We start from the raw sequence: 19,710 nt of genomic DNA on the forward strand, positions 1-19,710 counted from the left end.
AATGCCTTACAAAGAATCAGTCAAGTAATATGAAAATAATCAGGGCCTAAAATTTTTACATAGTGCTTATCCTTTCGAAAAATCCCACTGAATCAGACACATTGACATATGGATAATTATTAATTAGTTTTAATGAATAATGTTCAAAGGCAGACATTGACCAAATGGGCCAAATTTTTGAATTAAAAAGGAGATATAAAATCATAGTCTACAATAAAGTAAAAACTCTACATAGAATACAAAATTGTTCATTTTAAGGGTGTACCTTCTTTCTCTCCCAAGATATAAAATGGGATATGTGCAACAGCTTTTGTTCCACCTTCACTCCAGCGTACAGTTGCAGCACGATCATGGCAACCACTTGAAGGCCCAAGAATAGACAAACATATTGCAGGCTCAGTCATTAAACCCAAGTAGTCCCGTGCACGCCTCCAAACTGTCTTTTCTAAGACATGGCGAGAACGTGCTACCTAAGATAAACATACCAACACAATCATCTGATGTTCTTAGTGTGCTTATCACAACTGTAATCCTTTGTGCATGCAATTTTAAAATTTTAGTAAATCCTAGATTATTCTGAATATCCTCAAATTATGAAGCTATACCAAAAAAAAAAAAAAAAAAAAATCGACAAATTATGACTACACATTTATGGAACTGTACTATATCTGCAATTGATATAATCCCACCTCCGTGACATAGAATATGCTCTCTATGGTTATTTTTACCTATGGTTAGTTTTACCTTAGTACTTCTCTATTGTCACTCAATGTAATTGATTCCAACTGAACCACTTTGGTGCCTCGTGAACATATAACTTACATCTTCTTTTTGTCAAATATCTAAAATTAGATCTAGACGGTCAAGCAGAGTTCTATTGGGAAAGGTTCCAATTGGATTTAAGTGCATTTACCGGGTGAACATTGATGAAATGAACCATCACACCTTAGTTGTAATATCCTTAATTGTTGACCTATTTGACTCATTATATTGTCGTCTGGATGAGAAATTGGACACATAAACCTTGTTTAATAGTTTGTTAATATTGGATATGCTTGAAATTCAAGTCATTGTGTGGTTACACTTAAGAGTGTGAGTGTGTTTGAGTGTGTGATGGAATAATTAATTGGATTTCTTAATTTGAGATTCATATTCTACGATGCATTGCTTTGAAATTATATTTGAGTTTAAAATTTTCAAGTACATATTAAGGGGAAGGTGGAACTAGGTTTGGATTATGAAGTGGTCAGCACCTAGTCCTGGTTCAAAAAATAATATCCTCAACTCATTAAATTAATTATAGTAGAATTTAGCTGTGTGTATGTTTGAATATTCTTAACCATAGAAACATAAATCCTCAAAAACTCCCGATGATCATTATTTCTAAAAAATCCTCAGCTAAAATGATTTTTCCCCCAAAAACTCCCGATTTAATTAGTCATGATTTTCAACAATGTTCAATGATTTTTAAAGGTTTAAATCGCAAAAAAAATTGTGAAAAAATTGCTCCAGAAATGCCTTTCCTGTCCACCAATATGTCACGATACTCAAACCAAGCAAAATCACCATTTAACTGGGTTCTTTTGTTAAGTTTTACCACAAAACTGAGTGCTAGCCATTGGGATGTGGTTCACCATCAAAGATTCACCAGATTTCATTCAGTTGCTAAGGCAAATTACAGGTAGGCGACCTTGAATGTATGCATATTTCTAATAGATCTTAAGGACATTAAAATAGAGATATGTTCTTTGCTATGCTTTTATGTTTGATGTTAAGGACATTAACATGGAGTGGTTAAGAGATGTGCTGTTTTTTTCTCAATATTTTACAAAACTGCCATTTGCCTTGGGCTCGTAGCTATGCTTTCAATGCATATAAATCCAAAGACAATTTAGTGGGAAATAGTTGACAATACCATAAATACTAAGGCTTCTGTCTGATTTTATTAACATATTTAAACCTTATAAGAGTACTTGCCAAAAGTAAATATAGAAAACCAAACTAAATTGAAACGAAACTCAATTGGCTTGTTATCAACCTAAAGAGGTTTGTTTTCTTGGAAGTCTTATGATACTGCCTATTCAAAGGAATTTAAACATTTCAATTGTCAATAATGATACCAAGGTGGTTGTTTAGATTATCAAGGTTAGGTTGAGTGGGAAAAATTTCCTTTTCAAAATGCTAACAAAGTGTGATAATTTGGAGCTTTAGTTTGAAACTGGCCATCAAGTATGAATGACAAGTGTATAGGGTAGTGACAATTGCATAATCAAGTGGGAAGTAGAAGTATATACATAACAGTATATAGACATTGTGGAACCAGAAGCAAAATGGTTCCTATCAGAAAGATAAAAATCAGCTTGTAGTGCTGAAGAAAATGAAGGATTGTTTTGGTTATATTTAAATTTCTTATGTATTCTACAGGCTTAATGCTTTGTTAATTGGTGAAAATCACTGCTTAAATGCATGCCCTGCAATTGTTAGGGAACTGCATTCCATTTACGCTTGTCATATACAAGGGGGTTTCAAAGGCCTCTAAGGAGTACAATAGCAGCATATGAATGCTTTAGACATATAGTGTAGCAATCTATGCATGTTAAATAGGCATCTGGCAAACTAATACATGCCTTGAGAGAAGTCATGCCCTAGTATTGTGGGCTTATCTTAATCCCTCCCAAAGTAGGCCTCATATATTTTCTCCTTAACGATCTAGATAGATTTCGGTAGCAACTATCCCATTGAAAGGGAATGTTCCTCGTGCTTTGACTTTTCATTGAACTTGTACCTATAATCTCTCAAATTCTCAACTCAAAGTCCATCAATGTTTTTTACTCCATGATCCACTTATACACAAAATCACTGTTTCTAAGAGGATTTTCAACTTAATCTTGTGAACTTCTTTACTTGGGAAATTCGACCTCCAAGTGGATTTTCAACTTAACCTTACGTACTTCTTTACTTGGGAAATTTGACCTCCAAGTGGATTTTCCCTTTTACCTCACAAGGAATTTTCAAGTACTTAGAAACCTTTTGCTCACCTATACTTGGGAAAAATTGGACCTCAAGTGGATTTGTCCTCTTTACATTGTGGATTTTTAACCTCTTAACCTTCAACTTGGGAAATTTGAACCTTAAGTGAAAATTTTCACTTCCAAGTGGACTTGTTCACTTTGTCTTCAATTTTGGAAATTCGAACTCTAAGTAAATTTTCTCTTTCCAAATGGATTTTTTTACTTCTCTGAGGAATTTATTTTCAACTGGAATTTCCATTTCTCCTTGGTGGATTTCATGCCTTCAACAAGATTTCTTACTGAGAAGGTTGGATTTTATTTGAAACAGGATTTTCTCATTTCCTTGTACACAGAAGTAACCTTGGACATCTCCCAAAAATAGAAACTCCTAAAAATAGAAATTTCTAAAATAGAAAAAGCAAAAAGCAGCTTCTCGGATTGGCCCCAAATTGCAAAAAATGAAAAAGCAAAAAGCAGAAAAAACAACTTTCCTAAAAAATAGGAAGTTGTCAAAATTAATCCTGGAAAATTGCGTTTTTACTCCTTCGATCTATCTAAAGAACTTCTATAGCATCAGGACGTTCTTTTGATCATTCTTTCTCCTTATTGATTTGATGACTCCTCTGAATTTGAAGAACTTGACTCATTTGTGAAAGCGAGAGACCGAAGACAAAACCTAAGATGCCATAACACTACCCTAAAAAGCAAAAACAAGGGGGTCCCCATTTGCAATAGGGCGATGTGTGATTACATCACAATAGACTTGTTGTACAGTATTTATGGGGAATCAAAAATAATTAGTGGCATTCAATATCAGATGAAGAAAAGGATGCACTCACATTTAATAAAATAAAGATTAAGAATAATGTTAGGATACAAGAAAATGCTCTTCACATGTTCCATGATTTGCTTGTTGATGAATTTTGTCTAGAAGAAATCTATAAACTATTAAATGTTGTTACTCTTCTCTTTCTATATCCAATTCCTGCCAATGTTTTTTTAGAAAAGATTGCTAACTCCAAGGTGTTTTCATAGTTTGATTGCAAAGAAAGATTCCACCAAATCATGATCAAGGAAGAAGACCAATATAAGTCAACTTTTAGTTGACCCAAAGTTACAAGACTCGCACAGCCTGGCCCAAACTCGGCGAGTCTCGAGGCGGGTCACCTCTGCCGAGTCCAGAGGACCCTGGACTCAGACTCGGTCGAGTTTGCGCAGACTCGCCGAGTCTATCAAACTCGGTAGACTCGCCGAGTCCCGAACCTAAGACTCTGCCACTGTAATGTCCCCTTCTCAGACCTGATCTTTGACTTGGTCATTATTGGCTTCAGGGCATGATTGAAGAGTTAAGTTGATATATTTAATTAAAAGGTCACGCTTTAATATTATATTCGAACGTTGACCCCTTGGCCTAGTCTATTGACTTTATGTTGTTTTGAAAAGTGGGCTTTTTGAGGGTGGTGCCTTCACTAAAGATTATTTTATTAATTTCCAAAGTCAAAGCAAGCTTAATGTGGGCGCATTTATCAAGGTATTGAATTTAATTAAAATATCAATATTAAGCTTGAAAGGAAAAGGACGCCATCTTGGAGAAAGGATTAGGGTTTGGATATTGAAGTGGATTTTAGGGTTTCGTGAAGTCAACAGGAAGTTATAAAAGGAAGACTTTGAGCATCATTTCACATCTTTGGTCTACAGTACTGTTATGTTGCCGGTTTGGCTCTGGGTTTGCTTCGAGGAATGAAGGCCTCCTAGCTCGGGCATCGCTTCTTGTTTGTAAGACAACAACTAGTGGTGATTTTAGTCTAGTTTGTGAGTTCCTTGAAATTTGTGCATTGTAATCAACATTGTAGTTCTTAGTTTCTGATTTTTGCATATTAGATGTTCCTGGTTTTTGCATGTTAGCTTCAGCAGATTGGATGTTTAATTCATCAATCAAAAAAGACAAAGAAATTCGTTGTGGGTATTGCATATTCCCTTCCATATAGGAAAGGCGCCCATGTGTGCCAATTTGTAGATTTATTTGTGAAGCATCAGATTTTTAAAAGAGAAATCGCCCTTTCCAGCTGGGTCGTACCTTTGCTGTCTTGGGAATTGTGCATTGAGTGTTAGATGCTTTTTAAGTCTGTTTTCTGTTCTTAGTCTGAGCGCCTCCTTTCTATTAGAGTTTTGCAATTGATATCAAGCATTTTGAATGAGTAAAGAGTGAGTTCCGAGCATTTCAAAGGAATCCTATGTTGCTGGTTATTTGTTGAAAGGTGCAGGTCTGTTAAATCAGTTTGGAGAAATCTGCAATATCTTTATTCGATGGTGGTGAAAGTTCTTTGAAAGCGATGGGAATGCTTCATTGAAGATTTATTCAAGTCTGGAGAAAAGGTTGGATCTGTTTATTGCCATTTCCGTTAATCTTACTTCTCAGCAAAGGAATTCATTAATATTGTACCTCTCTATTTATATGCTGATACGTATTGTTTGCAAGATTTCATCTTTCATAGTGTAAGCTGGCAGTAGTACTGACAGCAGAGTAAAATCTTGCTTTATCAAATTGTAATGCTCTTCTTACTTTCAGCATTTGATATTGTATTTAATTGACCTCCACCCTATGGTAGCTACTTTCCCATTCTGGGTTAGCAAGCACATTCTGGGTGTTGAGTATTTCCAACTTCCGCATTTCTTTTCAAGCATTGTTTTGTAATCACTCCGCCATATGGTCGCCCCTCACTCCATTCTGGATTGGGTAGCACATACTTGGTGTAGAGTGGGTTAGCAAGCACATTCTGGGTGTTGAGTATTTCCAGCTTCCGCATTTCTTTTCAAGCATTGTTTTGTAATCACTCCGCCATATGGTCGCCCCTCACTCCATTCTGGATTGGGTAGCACATACTTGGTGTAGAGTTCCCTTTCAGCATTTAGGGTAGAAGATCCTCTGACCATATGCTCGCCATCATCGGCGCCATTCTTGTTTAGAGTTACTGCATAAGCGATTTGTTTTAGATCCTCTGACCAATGCTCACACCTTGCCCACAACGGGATCCTAGTGTACATTCTGGTTAGAGTTGCTTCAGCACGTTTTGGTTTATCTTCTAACCTTACGGGTGTATTGAATGTAATTTGTAATTTGTACAAACGAAAAAATTTGGCTCGGAATATTTCAGCCACCCAACAAGAATAAAAAAAGCAAAAAAATAAATAAAAAGTGTTTGATTTAAGTGAAACAAAAGGTGAATATATTTTCACTCTTACCCTCAAAAGTCATTTTTTCTTGTTTGCAAACACATGGAGGAGAGAAAAAGAGGGTTTTGAGCAAAAAAATAGAGGCACTAAAGAGTAGACCAAAAGATAGATTGAAGAGAAGCTGGCAATTGTTGATTGTTTGTGCAAGTGAGTAACTTACATTCAAGCATTTAAAGGAGTTAAAGAAGGATTTGGAAGCGGTTTCTAGCAAATTTAAAGAGGTAAGTTAAATTTTTTTGTTATTTTTTTATTTTCTTACTTTCATATTTCTATTTTTTTGTACATTTGTTTTGTTTTTGTTTTATTTTATATTGATGGAAAAAATATGAAATTTGAAACCCTAGTTTTGTTTTTTCTTTCCATTATTTATTTATACCTTTTAACTTAATTAGAATAAGAGACATTATGTTGATTTTTTTCATTTATAATATATTGCAGCATAATGTCTCAACCTACCGATAGTGGAAGTGGTGCCCTAGTTAGACAGGATAAGGCTTGGAAACATGGCATCCCCGGATCAAAAAAAGAAGTAACATGTATTTATTGCAAAACAAAATATAATGGGGGAGGTATTAATCAGTTGAAATATCACATTGCACGAATAGAATACCATGATGCAAAACCATGCAAAAAAGCACCCCTTGAGGCTATACGTGAAGTGCAAGCTTAATTAGAGGAATTTAAAGAGAAAAAAGAATTAAAAAGGAAGCAACTGGAAGAAATGGCAGCCATTGGTGGAGGGGCTTCTTCAAATCCTCGATCTCCATTTCCTGGATCTAGAAGTGGTGGTAGTGTGAGCGTGAGCATTGGGCCTCGGATTGCAGGGTCGAGTGATCACTAATATTGGCTCCTCCGAGCCTTAGACTTCTAGGCTCTAGCTTTTATGTTGATATATGTTTTGAACTTTTGATGACATGGATTTCATATTCCATGAATTTTGTAGACATTTGATACTATTTGTATTTCTAATGTGTTGTTTAGTTTAGCTTATTTTCTTTAGCTCAAGCCTAAAATTTGCATTTATACTTATGTGATGAATGTAAACTTGCGCATGTGTTCAAAGTAGCTTCTATTTGATGAGATTATTGTGTCTTTGAGGTTTATTTATTAAAAAATACATGAAACAAGTTTAAAATTGTTAAAAATCTTTGAATTTGTTGGGTTTTTCAATTTGCCGAGTTTTTGCCGAGTCCGAGTTCAACGAAAAAATCAGCTTGCCGAGTTTGAGCCTTGTAACTATGAGTTGACCATTTAGCTATTATGAGTGAACTGTGATGCCGTTTGGGTTGATGAATGTGTTTGCATTGATGACATTTTAATTTTAGCAAACATTTTACTGATCATAAGTGTCATCTAGAAACATTCTATAAGTTAGCTTTAAATTTTGTGGTTGTTCAGTCCCTGAATAAAATTCAATGGTTTCAAGACTCTTGTAGATTTTTAAGGATGGTAGTTAATAAAGGTGTGTTGGACGTATAGCCACATATCAAGGAAAAAGACTCCCATTGATAGAAAGATCTTACAATCTTTCTTAGGGATCTTAAACTATTTCAATAATTTTTATCCAAATGCAGGTTTCAATAGAGAGCCACTCCAGCAACTCCTAAAAAGAAATAAAATTCAATGGCTTGAAGACATACTTCTGTTGTAAATCAAATTCAAAAAAGATAAGCAATCTCCCTGTGCTTTATGTTCCTAGCACTGAATTTTTTTATTATGTATATAGATGCTTTAGATGTAGCTTGGGGAGGGCACTTAAGCTTTGCCAAAGAAAGCAATGTACACATCAAATTATGCCAATGGTATATTTCTTGATGATGTGAAAAAATGGACTTCTTCGGATAAAGAAATCTTTTTAGGCATAAAATGCCTTAAAAAGTTTTGTTTAAAATTGATGCATATAAAACATTTCATTATCAAAATTGATTGTAGCAGGTTTTTATTTAATGGTCATTAGTTAGTCTTTAGTTTTAGTTTGTTTCTAATTTAGTCATCTGTTCACGATTGTTTCTTTTAGAAACATCATTTTGTAATTGCCTATATGTACTCTTTCATCTTCATTAATTCAATAATGCAATTAACATTTCATTGTATCAAAGCCAATTAAGTTTTTCTTGATGAAATTTTTTTTCAAAATAAATTTGTGGCTAAACCAGGATGTTTCCAAAAGTTTTTATTTCACCAATTTTTTTTAAAACAATCAAATCGAAGGTTTTTTTAAAAAGAGAAATCACAGGTCGTATACAGATCACGTAGGGTTTCTCTGTGTATAAAAAATCGTGGATTGCATCCTAAGCAAATCGCAAGGTTTTTTCTACCTACGTTTGGTTGTTGTGACAGGAGTTTTTTGTGAAGGATATTTGTTCACGCGTTTGTTTTTCAGTTTTGTAAAATGTTTTTCAATTCTGCGATGGGTTTATAGTTGTGTGCATGCAACGGGTCTATGTATTCTTGGCTTGCTCGCATGTGTTTTTTACCGTGATTTTTTCTCCTACTCAGGCTGCACCATGTCTGCGAAATTTCAGGTTTTCCTCTATGACGGGTTGCAAAACTGTAGTCTCTTCCATGGGCATGTTTTCTTCACGCGACTTGTAGATTGTTTTTCCAACATGTGTTTGCAGCTTTTTCATAGCATTTTTTTCTAATAATTGTGGGGTTTTTTGGCTTCATTTTTTCTCTAGTTTTCTTCCATGACCTAAGGTTTTGAAAAAATGTTGTAGTTTGGTTTACTTCATTTTTTGTCCATCGGAAAGTAGGAGGGATGGTGTTGTTGACCAACATCATGTTGGAAAATAATCAGTGCTTCAACGGCAAAAATTACAACACGTGGTAACAACAAATGTTCACAATCTTTGAATATCAATGTCTAGACCAAATTGTTCTGGGTAAGTATGCTCGTCCCTTAGCGACAGTAAAAGACTAGGACAAGTTCGATGAGCCCAATCAAAAAGCGGTGATGCTCATCAAACGACAAGTCACTGACAACATGCTTCTACAAGTGTCGTCTAGCAAGTCAACTTTAGAGATTTGGATGCACTAAAGGATCTCCATGAGGCATCGGACAAGAGTCAAGCATTCTTTCTAAAGAATATGTTGGTTTCCATCATGATGGATGATAGGATGTCTCTGCAAGAACATCTTATGAAGATCAAGGATATTCACGATCAGTTGGGAGCTATTGGTCGCAAGATGGAGGAAGAAGACATGATGGTGATGACTCTAAAAATTTTACCACGCTCATACAAACGCTTTTTGAAATGCTCAACATTACATCCACAAATGTTGACCTGAAGTTTCATAAACTGTACAACAAGCTTCTACAACAAGAAAGATGGAAACAATAGTTTGGGGCCAGCAGCGAATCATCAACTGCAAAACAAGCCTTCACAACCAAAGCTAAGGACAAAGGCAAAGGCAAAGGCAAATCCTTTAATCCAAGAGGACAAAGCAAACCTGAGAGCAGCTCCAAGAAGGTTATCGCATGTCACTATTGTGGTAAACTTGGCCACATGAAGAAGCAATGCAAAAAATGGTTCGCTAATGAGCAATCCAACTAGGGAGGGTCTCAGCAAAAGGCCCATGTTGCAAAGCACATTGAGCAAAAGGAGTCTGCTTTTTATGCTTTTATGGCCAAAAGACCAACAAACCAGGTTAAATCCTTTGCCTGGTATATTGATTCTAGAGCTTCTTGACGTTTCACGCAGAAAATAGATTGGTTCACGGAGTACACGACTTGCTCCGATTCAGTGATCTTTGGAGGAGGTGAAGAGTATACGATTGTCGGCGAGGCCAATGTTCAGATTACATAGGGTGGGAGAAATCTCATATTTCTCAACGTATATTATGTTCTAGACATGGAGCTGAATCTACTTTCTATTAGTCAAGTGACGTGACATTGACCAAAGTTGGATGTTGTCTTCAATGCACACAAGTGCCACATTGTTGATCAAAAGTCCAAGAAGACAATTGTTGTTGATCGTGGATTGTACAGGCTGACTGATACTAGAGAGAACAGTTGAACTACTTGCCAAGGCCCAAAAAAAAACTAGATGAAAACTCAACGAAAACTCGACAACTTAAAAAATTGCTTAAATTTAATTAGAAATGCATTTTTTTTGCAAAATTCATTGAGGAGATGCATCCAATGAGTCAATAAATGAGTACACAAAAGAAACAAGTTGAGTCTAGATATATTTGATTGATTTAAATGCAAATTGGGTACAAAATGGCATCCTCTTGTGGAATGTTGATGGTTGATAGACTGAAACAAAATGAAATAGAAAATTGTTTTTGTAGAACTAAAAGTAAATACTACATCAAAACATTTTACATCTTCCCCTTCCTAGCTCTAGTGAAAACCAGAGAAGAGATAGAACTAGAGGGTCTAGTCCTAGGAGTTCGATGTGGCTCCTCCACCTCGCCAAAATGAGGTTGAGGGTAGCACACCTCATGGGGGTTTGAGGGTGAGAGAGAGAAGTCTAGATCTTGGGGGAGAGAGGAGAGAGTGAGATAGAGAATGGTAGAGAGAGGGGATAGAGGAAGAGTGATAGGGAGATAAAATAGGTCTAGAAAGGATGTAAAAATCCTCAAAAAATCGGAAAAATCCCAATTTTTTGCGATTCATTTGCCTAGACGATTTAATCTCCATTTAAATCCCGCCCGATTTATTTGGAAAAAATCCCGATTTGCAATCATCAAAAATCGCGATTAAAATTTAGAAAATCCCGATTTGCATATAAAGGAACTTGCCTCCTTTTTTAGTCTCTTTTCTTCCTTTTGTCATTGTTTCTCCTCTTCTTTTTCTCGCTTGTGTCTTGCAATCTCTTCTTGTTTTTTGGTATATTACTATATAGTATATCGTATGTATTTGACTCAAACTATGAATTATATATGATGGATACCAGTAATATGTTATTGTGCTCTATAAATTTTGTGTATGTGTGTTTCTTAAAAATATTTTTAAAAATTATATATTTTCAAATGTTCAATAATTTTGCCGATTTATTGCCGATTTTTTCCCGATTTTTTGCCGATTCCCGATTTAAAAAAAAAATTTGCCCAAAAGATTTATTGCCGATTAAGATTTTTACATCTTTGTTTGGGACAGATAAAGTGAATGAGATAGAGAGAGCGAGAGAATACTAATAGGAGCAAACGGATTACTAAAATTTGATTGTTTGAAAATTTAAAAGAGCTAAAACCTAGAATTTGCATTATAACTCCTAGATATCTGAAACCACTCTTAAACATACTACCAATATATTCATGAAATATAACTTAAAGTGTAAGTCACGTTTCAATATACTTAAATGTTATACTTCATGTACATATTCTAATGAAGAGAATGAAACTGACTTGAAAAAAATTAAGATAATTTTTTGACGTGTTTGGGCCTCTTTTTTTAATGCAGCCGAGGTTTTGCTAGAGACTCGATGAGTATTTCCCAAAAACTCTACAGGTTTTTTGTGCGAGTTAATGGCATAAATACTCGTCAAGCAAAAAAACTCATGCGTTTTTCAAAACTTGTCGTGTACTCTGTGAGTATTCCATCTATGCTAGAGAGTCTCAGGAGATTGCAATGGATGCGAAGAGTTCTTCCATAAGCACTTTTTGGCATCAATATTATGGGAATCTCAACCTACCATATATCTCTCAGTTGACTCGGGAGAATTTGGTAGAAGGCTTACCTTAGATTCAGTAGCAGACACATGGTGTATGTAGAGCTTGCTAAGCAAGGAAGTAACATCAAACCTCATTCTCAGATGGACAAGCTTGGAGAGCATCCAAGGTATTACAACTAGTTCATGCAGATGTTTGTGGACCAATGAATACGGCATTGTTCATTCTATTTGTCATTGTTCAAACCTCATTCTCAGATGGACAAGCTTGGAGAGCATCCAAGGTATTACAACTAGTTCTTCATGCAGATGTTTGTGGTGCCAGGTATTTTCTTCTATTTGTCAATGGTTTTAGTAGAAAAATGTGGGTGCTTTTTCTCAAAGAAAAATTAGATGTGTTTAATGAATTTCATAAGTTTAAAGTAGTGAAGCAACAATCGTCAAAAAATCGCAATTATACCCGATTAATCGGGAATCGTCTAGGTTGCCGATTTTTCCCCCCCGATTTTTTGAAAAAATCGTGTATTTTTGGTCAACGATTGCTTCAGCGATTAATCATGATTAAACCATCCGATTAATTGGGTATAAAAAATCGTGCCAAAAAAAGCCCTAAAATTGACGCTAAAACCCCCAAAAAACCTGCGAAGCGGCTCATGCGACATATTATTTCGACACCTGACATATTATTTCCACACCTGATCAAGAAACGACCAAAAATCGTGTCCAAAAATCGCGTGAAAGGAAGGTGAAATGAGTTGCAGGTTGCAAATTTGGCAATAGTTCCGCGAATTTAGCATCACATATCTGCGAATACCGGTATTAATCTTCATATTATTAACCATATTATATCTACGAATACCAGCATATGTTTATAACTTTGTTATTAACCATAGAAGCAATAGGTATGCAATAGGTATTTATTAATCAATACATAATAACTATATATCGATACGGTATAATATTGATAAAAAGTTATAATCGATACAATATAATATTGATATAAAGTTATAATCGATATAGTATAACTATAAAGTTATACTCGATACATAATAACTATATAGGTATTTAACATTAATAACTAATCGATACATAATAAATATATTTATTATTATTTAATAATGTTACTATCGATTAGTTAGCATTTCATTATATTTATTATGTATTTATTTATTCAGGAAAAAGTATTTGCGGTCAAGTAAATTTTATTGTTTATTGTATTTTTATGAAATTGTTTTTTATTGTTAAAATGATATTTTATTAGAATAAAATATTATATCAATAAATTTTAAAATTGCAATAATATTATATTACATTATATATTAGAATATTAAAATTAAATAATATAATAATACAATATGTTATATGAAAATATATTTAATCAATATTCAGCCTTGTAAAATAAAATTTAAAATTTATTTAATATTTCTTATTACAGTAATTTTTTGGTAAATAATTTTTTCTCATTATAATAATTTAGTTATAATAATATAACATTTACAGTTAATAATATTAAATTCAATATTTTAAAAAAATATTTTTGGGTCTATTTTATTTGCCTATAATATTTCTATGCTAGGGAAATGCCCTTAAATATTAAAAAAAAATAGTTTTTTATTGTTTTTCTACAATTTTTTACGTTTTTTATAAAACCTATTTTTTCCCGATTTTTTCAAAAAATCTTATACTTTTGTTTTGCCGATTAATTCCCCAAACAATTAATGCTTCTTTGGTTTAAAGCATTAGTTGAAAAAGAGTCATGACATAAAATCATAACTCTTAGGTCAGATAATGGGGGTAAATTTTGTTCCACTAAATTCACGAACTTTTGTGCTAAATACAACATCAAGCGTCAATTTACCACACCCTATACCCTTAACAAAATGGTGTTGTTGAGTGGAGGAACCGAACCATAACAAAGATGGCTCGATGTATGCTAAAATATAAGAATGTGCCTAAGAAATTTTGGGATGAGGTAGTATATACTGCAATATACCTTCTGAATCGGTCTCCCACACAAATCATTAAGAAGATGACCCCTGAAGAGCTTGGTCTGGGAGGAAACCAAAATCAGCCACCTCAGGGTTTTTTGGTTCGACAACATATGTTTGAATTCTAGATGCGAGGAGAACAAAACTGGATTCCAAAAGTTAAAAGTTGATGCTAACAAGCTACAATGACAATCATAAAGTCTATCAACTGGTTGATGTGGACACTGATCATCTCACATTCAGTAGAGACGTGGTTTTGGATGAATAAGGTGGGCCCTTTCACCTCATTTCTCCCATCTAGCATCTTGAAGATCAACCTCTGCAGACAAAAGATATAGGTGTTAGGCTTCCATTACCTCCACTTGAAGGGAGGGCTTCTGATGATTCCACAACCTAATCTCCTGGGCATGACATTGTTGCACCAGAGTTCGCTCTGAAAAACCTGGATCAGTATCCAGATGAGTTTATTTTAATTTGCCCAAGTCATGTTGATACACTTGATTGGAAGAAGATGGTTTTGATTCAAAGTGTTTATGAGCCCAAGACTTATTCAAAGGAAAAAGGAATACTTGAATGGGAAAAGGCTATGGAAGTTGAACATCATAGTCCTTTGAAAAATAATACTTGGGTTCTGTCAAATCGTTCACCAAGGAAGAAACCTATTCGCTGCAAATAAGTCTATAAAGTGAAGCATAGTTGGACTACTCCCAGAAACTCGCCAAGTTTTCCACCCTAGCGAGTTTTTTTTACTTAAACTCGCAAATAAAACTTGGTGAGTTTTATTCAAAAACTTGGCTGCTACAGCAGAAAAGCGAAAAACGTCAAAAACACAAATTTAATTCATCATTTTAGCTTGGGTTTTTTGCTGAGAAGAGGGAAGAGTGACTCCAACACTCTTGCAAGGTGATTTTGAGCAATTCTTGCAAATTCCAAGTAGATTATTGTGTCTTTGAGGTGGTTTTTCAAGAAAAATAAGATTCCCAGGTTGGTTTTTTTTTTTTTTTCCTATGCTTTTTTAAAACATTTTGTTTATTTTTTGTTGAATCTAGATGAGATAGAAATCATTCCTAAGTAGTCTAAAATCTTTGTAAGTTATTTGAACAAGATTTAACACTAGTTTTGACAAGTTTTGTTGAATTTTTAACTCAAACCCTAATAGCTTTTTTTTCTTTTTAAACTTTGAATGATGTCTAAGATTTTCAACTAATTTAGATAGTTTGCTAAATTGTTTAACTAAAATGTTAAGTTCTTTTTTTCACTTTGTATGTGTAGGTTAACTAAGCATTAATTATGGCAAGTTCTGATTGGCCACAAGAACCATGCCCATCTGGATATATAGGCACCCGCCCTAAAGGTGCTAGAGATAGGTCTTGGAGGTATGCCTATGAGGGACCAGATCCTAGGATAGTTATTTGCATAAAGTGTGAAAAAATACTTCATGGAGGCATCAACCGCCTCAAATACCACCTTGCAGGCATAGACAGGCATGATGCTAGAGAATGCATAGGGACCACTCCTGAAATAAAAAGACAAATGAATGCCCTACTTGCAGCTAGGGAAGAGAAGAAATTTCAAAGGGAGAGGGCAAAGCTAGCCATGAGATCAACCATAGCTGAATCTCAAGGTGCTTCTATCGACATTGAAGAAGAACAAAAAACACTTGAGGGCATAGTGGGCTCTCGACATGGCCCACGTATCCGCAAACCCACCACCACCTCGCCCATCGCTTCTGCTTCCTCTAGTAGAGTACCTAGCACTAGCAGTGGCACCATTGCATCACGACCAGGGTCCATAGGTGATTATTTTGTGCCCACGAACACACCTGGAGCACAAGCATCATTAGAGGCCACTAGATGGAATAGGGAGGCACGTGAGAAAGTCGACATTGCATGTGCTGATTTTTGGTACTTCAACATTTCATTTAATGTGGCAGACAATCCTTTTTGGCTGAATTTGGTGACCGCAATGACAGTTGCAGGAAAGGGGGTACAAGGCCCCTTCTCACAAGGATTTGAGTGAGAGGTTAGTAAATTACTAAATAGTCCACTTGATTTCATTTTTAATTGTTTTTTAGATTTCTTGTTTATTAAATCAAAGTTGTGTACTAAGAACTAATTTCACTTTGTTCTTGTAGGTTGCTCACAAATACAGTTGCTAGGGCAAAATAAGTGGTGGAGGAACAAAAAATTGAATGGGCAAAATATAGTTGCACCATTCTTTCTAATGGGTGGACAGATGGCAAGAACCGCACCATCATTAATTTTTTCGCTGCTTGCAAGGAAAATGTAGTGTTCTTGAAATCGGTTGATGCCTCCAGCAAGATGAAAAATGCACAAACATTGGCTGGAATGTTGGAGCACGTTGTCATGGAGGTGAGAGTAGAGAATGTGGTACAAATCATCACAGATAATGCAACAACATGTGTCAGCAGGTACAATCCTTTTGAATTATCACCTTTAGCAATATTTTCATTTGTTGTTGCTTTGTTTTTCTTGGTTGCATCTTTCTTAAAAATAACTTCTTCTTTTGCAGGTAGAATCCTCCAAGAGAGGCACCCCACTCTTTTTTGGGCACCTTGTGCAGCACATGTCCTTGACCTTCTTTTGGAGGACATAGAAAAACTTGAGTGGGTGACTCCAGTTGTGCAAGATGCAAGGAAGATCACCAAATATATTTACAATCACCCTTGGGTTCTAAATTTGATGAGAGAGCACACCGAAGGTAAAGATTTGGTGAGAGTTGGTGTCACAAGGTTTGCAACGATTTTCTTGATGTTGCAAAGCCTTCTTGCTACATTGACTTCTTTGAAACAAATGTTTGTGAGTGGAGCATGGCTAAACTCACCATATTCAAAGAAGCCGGAAGGAGAGGTTGTCGCATGCATAGTCTTCGACAGTCAATTTGCACAAAGGGTTGCAGAGATTGTGAAGGTAACTTCAAAACTTTAATATTTAATTATTCTTGATTCAAGTCTCTCATTACTAATTTGTAACTTCATTAATTAATCTTTTTGTAATTTGTATTTTTCAATTGTAGGTGTCAGAGCCCTTGGTTAGAGTTCTCCTCTTGGTGGATGGGGATAAAACCCCAATGGGGTATATTTATTAGACCATGGATAGGGCCAAGGAGTCTATCAAAAATTTCTACAAGGGGGATACTCAAATTTGATCCCATTTGGGAAATTATTGATAGGTGGAACAATTAGCTCCACCAACCCATTCATGCAACAGGGTACTTCCTCAACCCTCGTTTTAGGTTCGGGGGTTCTTACTCAGATGGTACCCGATGTTACCCGATGTTGAGGAGAGAGACCTCATTGTGGGCAAACTCCAAAATTATGAGGAAGCAAGGGGTAATCTATTCCCTTCAGAGATGGCTAGGAGAGGAAGAACCACTCAAACCCCAGGTATAACATTTGCCATTTGGATTTTGGGATCTAAAGTGATTGATAAATTGATAAATTATGTTTTCTCTTTTCTCTTTGCTTTCTAACTTTTCAAATTTTTTTATTTTGTAGATGCTTGGTGGCAAAATTGTAGTGGAAACACCCATCTCAAAAAAATTGCCCTCAAAGTCTTATGTCAGCCTTGTAGTTCATCCAATTGTGAGCACAATTGGAGCTTGTTTGAAGCAATCCACACAAAGAAGAGGAGCAAGTTAGCACAGAAACGCCTCAATGACCTTGTCTTCGTGCAATATAATCTTCGATTGCACGTAAGGAAGGTAGAGGAAGTAGGTGGTCCAATTGACTTGGATGATATAGATCCTTACAATGATTGGACATCACAGGAGCAGCCTCCATTGTTTTCTGAGGATGACATCACTAATTTTGAGAGGCAGGCTATGGAGGAGGAGGGGTGTGGATTTGCTTTCACGTTGGATGACATTGAGGAGGAAGAGGATGAGGATGAGGAGTCATTACCAGTGCCACAAGCAGGTGGAGACATAGCTTCAGCCAAGATGGAGGATGAGCCAGCCATACCGAGCGAGGAAGCACAATCACACGAGTCACGCCCACTGCAGACTTCTAGGACTAGACCCTCTAGTTCTACCACTCCCCCAATGTTTGCTAGAGCTGGGAAGAGGAAGTTGTAATTGTAATGATGTATTTACTTTTGGTTTTACAAAAACTATTTACTATTTTTCTTCCAGGCTTCCAACCATCAGCATTCCTCATGAGGATGCGATCTTGTAGATACTTTGCATTTAAATATATCTAGAATCAGCTTGTTTCTTTTGTGTTCTCATTTATTGACTCATTGGATGCATCTTCCATTAAATTTTGCAAAAAAAATGCATTTTTAATTAAATTTAAGCATGTTTTTAAGTTGCCGAGTTTTTCGTCGAGTTTTTCCGAGTTTTTCCCAAGTTTTTTTTTCCAAGCCTTGGCGAGTTTTGCCGAGTGGCGAGTAGTTCAACTTTGAAGTGAAGTATAGAGCTGATGGAAAACTTGATAAATACAAAGCTCGGTTGGTGGTTAAACACTTCTCACAAAAAGAAGGTGTTGATTATGAGGAAACCTTTGCTCCTACAACAAAGATGAGCACCATCCAACTACTTCTAGCCATTATAGCATAGTCTGGCTGGAAAGTTTATCAAATGGACGTAAAGAGTACTTGCCTCAATGGTGATTTGGAGGAAGAGGTCTAAATGACGCAGCCTCAAGTTTCAAGGTTGCAGGCAAAGAGCACCAGGTATGCAAACTAGTGAAGGCTCTTTATGACCTAAAACAAGCCCCTAGGGCATGGTACATTAAGATTGATCAATACTTGGTTGAACAAGGCTTTCAGAGAAGTCCTTCGAATCCCAATTTGTATGTCAAGAGTGTTGGTAATGAGAACATTTTTCTTGTCATCTATGTCCTTGATATCATCATTATTGGTAGTGGAGAACACTTGCTTGAGCAAATCAAACAAAACTTGTGTCAAGCATTTGATATGACAAATTTGGGACTTCTGCATTATTGTCTCGATGTAGAGGTTTGGCAGACAAGTGGCAACATTTTCACTTCTCAGTCGAAGTATGCTAGGATTTTGTTGGATAAGTTTAGGCTAAAAGATTGCAAACCTTCATTTACACCTATGGAGAAAGGGCTGAAACTATTAGCCAAATTAGATTCACTTGTGGTGAATGAGTCAACATTCAAGCAACAAGTTGGAAGTCTCATCTATCTTACAGCCACTAGACCTGATCTTAGTTATGTTGTGAGCTACACATCTCGTTTCATGACAGCCCCTAAAACAAAACATTGGGTTGCAACGAAACATGTTGAGATATGTGATTGGTTTTACAAACTTAGATTGGGCAGGTTTAGTTGATGACAAGAAGTCTACTTCTAAAGTATCTCTTCAACCTTGGTATGAGTGTAGTCACATGGGCGAGAAAGAAGCAACAGGTAGTAGCTGTTTTCTCGACGAATTAGAGTATCGAGGAACTGTAAAGGCAACATGTGAGGCAATATGGCTAAGGAGGATACTTTTAGACATGAAAATGTCTCAAGTAGGTCCTTCTGAAATATCCCCCTTGATTTTTTCCAAAAATTTCAAGTTACAAACATTACGAGCACCCATTAGGGTTAGAAAATGATAATCAAAACACTGCTGAAAGTAACCCTTCCACTTTCTGATCACCAAGAGCCCAGTGTGGGAAGGTGAGAGCATACGGTGATAAGATATGCACTCCAAAACCGCAAAAAACTAACCACTCCAAAAAACACACTGCTTACTAACAATCTTCAGAATCTAATATGCAAACAGCAAGCTGGAAATACACAGACCAGCAACTACAAAACTCACAAAAATGCTCACAACTTTGCTCAAATGCAAATGGAAGCTAGGAGATAGGAGATTAAGCTAGAAC

General features: G+C 35.8%; 1 protein-coding gene across 2 annotated transcripts in view; it reads right to left on the reverse strand.

The window, feature by feature from the left end:
* The window catches only part of LOC131045338 (uncharacterized), a 290,081-nt gene that overhangs the window by 19,868 nt on the left and 250,503 nt on the right, over nt 1-19,710 (reverse strand). For both annotated transcript variants that reach the window (XM_057978918.2, XM_057978917.2), the window contains one exon: nt 266-470. In XM_057978918.2, coding sequence (XP_057834901.1) covers nt 266-470 — 205 coding nt within the window. The remainder of the gene's footprint in view (nt 1-265; nt 471-19,710) is intronic.

Source organism: Cryptomeria japonica, chromosome 8, assembly GCF_030272615.1.
Source record: "Cryptomeria japonica chromosome 8, Sugi_1.0, whole genome shotgun sequence".
In the NCBI taxonomy this organism is placed as follows: domain Eukaryota; kingdom Viridiplantae; phylum Streptophyta; class Pinopsida; order Cupressales; family Cupressaceae; genus Cryptomeria; species Cryptomeria japonica.